The 8,107-nt window shown below is 45.0% G+C and overlaps 1 protein-coding gene across 1 annotated transcript; it reads left to right on the top strand.

The window, feature by feature from the left end:
• The first annotated feature begins 1,705 nt into the window (after positions 1-1,705).
• Positions 1,706-7,480, top strand: LOC140185886 (uncharacterized). The gene is made up of 2 exons (XM_072239689.1): positions 1,706-2,891; positions 7,431-7,480. The coding sequence occupies exon 1, from the start codon at positions 1,771-1,773 to the stop codon at positions 2,692-2,694; it is 924 nt and encodes a 307-aa protein (XP_072095790.1). The 5' UTR covers positions 1,706-1,770; the 3' UTR covers positions 2,695-2,891; positions 7,431-7,480.
• Positions 7,481-8,107: the final 627 nt, after the last annotated feature.

Raw genomic sequence — 8,107 nt, 5'->3', positions numbered from 1 at the left:
TATGGTTTTGGGATGACTGTTTGAATGTCATCTGTGTCCAGTGGAAGGAAGCCAGGGATCACATATTGCTCTTGATCGCCATTCCAAAATCGCTGGCATCAGCTGCCTTTTGCAACCAACCAGTCAGTGTCTCCACAGCATCGACTGTTTGGTGGACAGGCAGGAGGAATGTGAGCAGCATGCAAGATGATAAGAGATGTAGATCAAGAGGACAGCCAGAGACTTATTCCCAGGGCAGAAACAGCAAATATGAGGGGATATAATTTTAAGGTGATTGGGAGAAGGTTTAGAGGAGATACAGAGGCAATATTTTTACACAGAGTGGTGGGTGCATGGAATGTGCTGTCAGGGGTTGTGATGGGGCAGAGACATTAAGAACATTTAAGAAAGTGAGTTAGGCACATGGATGATAGATAAAACTGGAGGGCTATGTAGGTAGGAAGGGTTATTTCTGAGTTATAATGTATTGCACCTACCCTCTGGAGCTTCTTCCAGTCACAGCAGGGTGATAGACTGTTCAAAGTTCAAAATCAGTTTATTATCAAAGTGCATATATGCCATCATATACAACCCTGAGATTTGTTTTCTTGTGGGCATACTCAATAAATCTGTAATAGAACAATAACCAAAAGAGAATCAATGAAAGACCACACCAATTTGTGTGTTCAACCAGTTAGGCAATGTCTTGTCGTTTGTTGCAAAAGACACCAAATGGCAAATTCAAAGAGAAAGAAATAATAAGGATAAATAAATTAGCAAAGAAAAATTGAAAACGTGAGATGAAGAGTCCTTGAAAGTGAGTTCGTAGGTGTGGGAACATTTATAATGGGGCAAGTGAAGTTGAGTGAAGTTATCTCCTTTGGTTCAAGAGCCTGATGGTTGAAGGGTAATAACTGTTCCTGAGCCTGGTGGCGTGAATTCTGAGGCTCCTGTAACTTCTTCCTGATGGCATCAATGATAAGAGAGCACATCACGGAGAGAGGGGGTCCTTGATGATGGATGTTGCCTTTCCTGCAACAACGCGTGGTGTAGATGTGCTCAAAGGTGTGGAGGGCTTTACCCGTGATGGACTGTGCCGTATCCATTACTATAGGTAGGATTTTCTGTGCAAGGGCATTGGTGTTTTCATACCAGGTGTGATGCAGCCGGTCATATGCTCTCCACTAGACATCTATGGAAGTCTGTCAAATTTTTAGGTGTCACGCTGGATCTCTGCAGGCTGTCAAGGAAGTAGCGGCGCCCCCATGCTTTCTTCTGCATTGCACTTACATGCTGGGTCCAGCACAAGCCCAAAGAATTACTAACATGATGGAATTTTAAAATTTGAGGGGACGATGGTATTGCATGCTGAACTGTGGGCAATAACAAGCATCCCGATGTATGCACCTTCGCTGTCCAGATGTTCCAGGGTGAAAAGTCAAATTATTTCGTAGATAGGGTCATGGACTTAAACAGCCTGGAAACTGGCCTTTCTGCGCAGCTGATCCGGAGCCACCAAGATGTCCCATCAAAAATTTCTAGTGGTGTGCTGGGTCCATTTACACCTGTGAATGTTACCTATCCGGTTTCACGTGTACGTGATGACGACGCCACGACATGTCAACTCATTCGTCAATCATCGAGTGAGGTGATGTCTAAAATATTCTCTGTTTCATTTCCTTCAGTCCCGCTCTTGCACGTCTGCCTGTCTAGTTCCAGAGGAACACACACGAGTATATAGAAGTCTCTCTCAGCAGCGTCGTACCACATGGCAGGTGGGCAAACAGAACCATGTTTAACCAAAGTGAATGGCACGAGACGGGTTCAGGCAGGGTTGGAGGGGAATCATTTTACCCCAGGGTTCATCTGCGCTGCGAGAATTGGGATACAAATTACCAAGCAATACCTGACTACACCTTACTAGTCACCGATGAGACAGACCGACCTACCTTCCAGCCCACACAACTCTCTCATGTCACCACCTTCAACGCTGCCAAAGAAATCTTCTCCAGCAGGAGATTCACCAGCCAAAAGCGGAAGAAGATTGGAGAGAATGTGGAAGAACGTTTCTCCTGGTGGAGTTTCGAAATAGACGAGCGTGAGATAGAGAGAGAGCGAAACAAGTACCGAGAGATCATCGATCGCAAAGCTCAAAACACGGACATATTGCTCCATTGTTTCAGCTCTCCCGCTTTCCAGCGTGGATCCCGATATGGCAATTTCAAGTTCACCTACGATATTTCGGGTCTGATGGACCTGTACCAGGGTTCCGTGTGCGCTGGGCAGCCGCCCGAGGTGCGGGTGTTGGGTACCTTCAAATACAAGCAAGAGGTGATGCATGCTGTGGTGGTCTACTGTCCGGGAACCTCCCTGTTCGATGACTGCCCCGACATCCCCAGTGATCCCGAGGCGGTCATTTCGAAATCAGACCAGGGATGGATGTGGAGACCCGATTCAACCGGAGTCAAATTGGATTCACCGCCATTTTACCGCTCGTGGGATCATGTCGGGTTCGCTTTCCACCTGCCCGGAGGATGCTCGGGATTCCCGGTACCTCCTGGATTCCCTCCCCTGACTTACTGTGAGATCATAAAACCAGATATCAGCAAGTCCGATCCCAAAAAAGAGGAAGAATTCGATCAGTGCTTGGAGGAATTGCGGGAGATCTGGGAAGCAAACTCCCCAGCTGACAACGCAGAAGGTGCCTCTGGATAAACTGGGTTATTACAGCAACCAGTCTCTGCCCAGCTCTCGCCTCAGAGACTCGCACCCACTTCAAGCCTTAACTCTTTGTTCACGTCCTCTTGTCGAGACTGGGTTGTAGCAGCCACCGGCGGGCCGTTCCTCAAGTCTCACCGAACGGGAAACCCCTCATTTACTGTTAGCAATTGTTGTAGCGACTGTGTACATTTGTAAGTATCCATAATGATTATTATTTACACATGTTGCAACTATATCTTCATTTAAAATCACTTCTCTATTTTTCTGCCTCCTTTTGAATAATTTACGATCCACCTCTGGTGCTTCACGCAGCAATGGAGGCAGCCCAGGAAAACGCACTGTCACCCTTGTTGTCTTGTTGCTAAGTAATTTTCTTTCTGTTTTTCCTTCAATAGTCCGTGCAAAAACTTCAGATTTCCTTTCTTTAGCATGGATCTAAAAGCTGTTTAGTTGGATGATTTTCTCCAGGCCCTTGTGGGTTTACCCAATATGTTAACGCAAGCTGTGTTCTGCTCAGTGGGTAGTGGGTGGTGGCTCCAGAAGTCACAACTACAGGGCGTGACGACCCTGCCTTACACGAGTCCCGGGCTCAGCTGGCTCCGGCTGACAGTACCCGGTATGGACTCCTATCCAGGGTTACGGATCCCACTGCCTTGTGGATATCTTCGGGAGAAGAGAAGGCTGAGGAGTAAACCCCACACAAATCCAGAGTGGAGCCCCTAAGGCGGTTAGGTGACGTGTCACGTCACCTCCCGGCAGCTCCTGGGCGCATCCATTGTCTACTTAGACAGACGGAGCCATTAGTTCTGCTCAGATCCAGAGGTGTAGCTCACAACTCCACCTGCATTGCTACCACTGGTCTTGTCCTCATTGCCCCACTGATTAACCTTCATGCTGGACTTTGAATTATATCCAGTTTATTGAGCACACAGTGTGAAGCTGATCCATATACCACACTTCCGTAGTCCAGTACTAATCTTATTACTCCTATATATGTTGCTTTCAAGGATTTCCCATCAGCTCCCCATTCCTTTCCTATTAAAAACCTCAGAACATTCAACACTTTCTTAATTTTAGTTAATATTCCCTTAATATGTGTTGGTTATGTGAGTCTTTTACCACCTCTTGAAGTTTCCATGTTATAAATTCACATTCCCACTCTCTTTCCATATCAGTCCATCATCGCTCCACATTCCCACACATTTTCCACATCAATCCATCATCCGTAGGTAATGCTACTCTGATAGTACTATATTAGAAAATATATGTCTAATGGCTTCTTTGTAATTATTCACTGCTAAGGCTAATGTAATGGCATCTCTGTAACGTTCGCTGCTGAAGTAACGGTTTCTCTGTAGCAGCAATGTTTGGGTTATGGCTGGAGATAACAGGACTGTGGATGCATGTTAGCCAATTAGGATTTTGTTGCCCTGTCTTGTGATTCTGGAAGCAGTTGATTTCTCGGGCTTTTGCCAGAGAGAGAGAGATGAAGAGAGAAGACGTGAATGGAGAGATTTGGTAGACCGCCGGACGGAGTGGACTCGGAGTGGGAGTCCGAAGGTCGGCGACACTCGCAGGAGGCTGATGGTGGAAGAAGGACTACTGACTGAGCGCCAACTTTGTGCACAGACTGTTTATTATTAAATCTTATGATTTGGGCCCTTTTTCTTTTATATTTTGTTTCTCTACTAACCATATAGTCAAAGTAGGAGTTATAAAGCTTAATCGTTTAATCACATATTGTATACTGTTTGTTATTTCCGGGTACTGATTTGTAACAGAGGACACATTGCGCAGCATCCAGCCAACCGAGCTCTGTTAAGTTTGGCTGGGCAGAAGGTTCTCACCCCCTATATTAAGCCGCCGGGCAAAGCGAGTGTTACATATGTCTATCCTTTCGAAATAGTAAATTTCTTGAGGGGTTCAATTTTCCACAATTTGTTTACATGACATAGTCTTCCCTACTTGCACCATGATAGATCTACCAATTTCAGTATCTTTTATCCAATTTGACATTCGACCTCTAATTCCTAATGTATATAATTTGATGGTCAAACTTTCCATCCGTATCATATCACATACTTTTTCCACATCAGACAAGACTGCTCCTGTGCTTTCTCTGTTGAGTTGTGCTCTCCTCACCTCATGCTCTAGATATAAAATCGGGTGATGGGTCCTTTTCCTTTTATATTTAAAAATACCACATCTTGTTTCGATGTAATACATCAATATCATATTAAACATTTTACCATGATTTTACATGAATGTGAGTTTAATGCTATTACTCTATAACTTGCTGGACTGTTAGGATTTTTGCCTAGTTTATGTCTTGGAACTATAATTCCTTCTTTCCATTCCTTAGGAAGTTTTCCTTTTTCCCCATACATGGTTAAGTAACTTCCTTCCCATTCTCACTCAAATTAGATAACATAACGTAACTTATCTGATGCTTCCCAGGGGATTGTTTGTCCTCTTTAACATTCTAAATGCTCAATTACAGCCACAATAAGGGCTGATCAGGAGTCTGCTTTAACTAGTCACAGGATGAGGCAACCCCGTGACAGTCAAAATAACCATGACGAGATTATACAGAAAGTGCATGGCCTTAGCGACTCTAGTACGACAACAATTAACAAATACAGGCGCTCTAGAAACCTCAGAGCCCAAAGCTTTACGGCTCACTGCACAGGCACGCAGGGTTCATGAGAATCCTATGGTCTGTCCGAATAGTGGTCGTAGACATCCAGTCGCTGGGGGATCAGGTGAAGGCACAACAGTCTGAAAACACTGGAATCTGCAGGAACAAGCAATGTTCCTGAGGAAGTCAGTGGGTCGAGCAGCATCTGCGGGAGGAAAGGCATTGTCAATGTCCCGCACAAGTTTCATACTCAAAAAGTTGATAATTCCTTTCCCAAATGATATTGGTGTATTATTGTCACATGTACCGAGATAAAGTGAAAAGCATCTTTTGCTTACTGTTCATTCAGGTCAGATCATTACACAGTGCATTGAGCAATAACAGTGCAAAGTATAGTGTACAAGCTACAGAGGAATTGCACTGAAGGTAAATGATAACAGGTAATCAGGTAGATGATGAAGTCAAGAGTCGATCTTAGAAACATAGAAACATAGAAAATAGGTGCAGGAGTAGGCCATTCGGCCCTTCAATCCTGCACCGCCATTCAATATAATCATGGCTGTTCATCCAACTCAGAACCCTGTACCTGCCTTCCCTCCATACCCCATGATCCCTTTAGCCACAAGGGCCATATCTAACTCCCTCTTAAATACAGTCAATGAACTGGCCTCAACTGTTTCCTGTGGCAGAGAATTCCACAGATTCACCACTCTCTGTGTGAAGAAGTTTTTCCTCATCTCGATCCTAAAAGGCCTCCCCTTTATCCTCAAACTGTGACCCCTTGTTCTGGACTTCCCCAAAATTGGGAACAATCTTCCTGCATCCAGCCTGTCCAATCACTTTAGAATTTTATACATTTCCATCAGATCCCCCCTCAATCTTCTAAATTCCAGAGAGTATAAGCCTAGTCGATCCAGTCTTTCATCATATGAAAGTCCTGCCATCCCAGGAATCAATCTGGTGAACCTTCTTTGTACCCCCTCTACAGCAAGAATGTCTTTCCTCAGATTAGGGGACCAAAACTGCACACAATACTCCGGGTGTGGTCTCACCAAGGCCTTGTGCAACTGCAGTATACCTCCCTGCTCCTGTACTCGAATCCTCTTGCTTATCTTGCTTGTGAGAATCTTATCTCACAAGAGGTCCATTCAGGAGTCTAATGACAGTGGGATGGAAGCTGTCTGTGAGCCTGGGGGGATCTGCTTTCTGGCTTTTGTATTCTCTGCCTGATGGGAGAGGAGAGAAGAGTGGAAGAAGTGGAGGAAGGGGGTCTTTGATTATGCCAGCTGTTTGCAGAGGCAATGGCAAGTATTATCAGACTCCATAGAGAGGAGGCTGGTTCCTGAGATATGTTATAGACATAGAGCATTACAGCAATGAGATGGGTCCTTCGGCCCATCTAGTCCATGCTGAACTGTTATTCTACTGTGCCATTGACCCACAGCTGCACCATAGCCCTCCAAAGAGACCATGGTAGCACAGTGGTTACCGTGGCGCTATTACAGTTCAGGCGATCTGGAGTCATATCCAGCCAAGTCTGTAAGGAGTTTCACAAACAAGAGAAAATCTGCAGATGCTGGAAATCAAAAGCAACACATAGAAAATGCTGGAGGAACTCAGCAGGCCAGGCAGCATCTATGGAAAAGAGTAAATGATTTGGGCCGAGACACCTCATCAGGACTTGAAAGGAAGAAGAGAAGTCAGAGTAAGAAGGTGGGAGGACGGGAGTTTCTAAGGAATTTTTACATTTTCTCTGTCAACTGCGTCTATTTCCTCCGAGTGCTCTGGTTTCCTCCCACAGTCACAAGACATACTGCTGAGGAGATGAATTAGTCATTGTAGATTGTTCTGCGATTACCTTAGTATAAGACCATCAATCCTATTGGGGCATGCGTCTACACAGCTCACACTCTCCCAAGACAGGAACAAATGATAAATATAAGAAGAACAAGAAAGAAAGAAAGAGAAAAAAAAGTTCAGTTCTTGTTTAACAATTGGCTCTGTTATTCTGTGATCCTGTCAGCAGAGGGAGCTGAGAGACTGAGAAGACATGGGTATTGTCATTTACAGACTTGCTGCTCTTTTCATCCAGGCATCAGGACTCCGGACTGTACCCGAACATTGCAAAGCCTCAGTCTTTCATAGTCCTCTATCTGGCTTGTCCAGACTAGGGCAAAGGAGCAATGGGACAGACAGACAAAACCAATGAAAGACTGACAACTATGGAGAGCCGGTAACACAGAAATATGAAGAGATGTGCAAACGCACAGGACCCGTCCTTAAACACGTACGCGCGCGTGCGTGTGTGTGTGTGTGTGTGTGTGTGTGTGTGTGTGTGTGTGTGTGTGTGTGTGTCTGTGAGAGAGATTGTGTGTTTATGTGTGTGTCTGTGTGTGTGTGTGTGTGTGTGTGTGTGTCTTGTGTGTATGTGTGTGTGTCTACTGTGTGTGTATGTGTGTGTGTGTGCACGTGTGTGGAAGAGAGAGAGTGTCTGCTTGTGTCAATATGCATACACAGTGATACACAGTGATGAAATGTTTTGAGAGGTTGGTAATGAAACATATCAACTCCTGCTTCAGAACTGACTTGGAAACACTCCAATTTGCCTCCCCTCAAAGAAATTAAAATGCACTTAGGCCTTACCCTCAATACAGTTGGATCCTTGATTTCCTCACTCGCAGACGTCAGTTCAAATTGGCAACAATATCTCCTCCGCACACTCCATCAGCACAGGTGCACCACAAGGCTTAACCCCCTGCTCTACTCACT

This window comes from Mobula birostris, chromosome 21 (assembly GCF_030028105.1).
Source record: "Mobula birostris isolate sMobBir1 chromosome 21, sMobBir1.hap1, whole genome shotgun sequence".
NCBI classification, from domain to species: domain Eukaryota; kingdom Metazoa; phylum Chordata; class Chondrichthyes; order Myliobatiformes; family Myliobatidae; genus Mobula; species Mobula birostris.
Note: the sequence above shows the minus strand (reverse complement) of the source record. Positions and strands in the feature narration are given on the sequence as shown.

Coding starts and splice junctions, on each gene's coding strand:
- LOC140185886 (XM_072239689.1), top strand. CDS start 1,771: ATGTTTAACCAAAGTGAATGGCACGAGACGGGTTCAGGCAGGGTTGGA.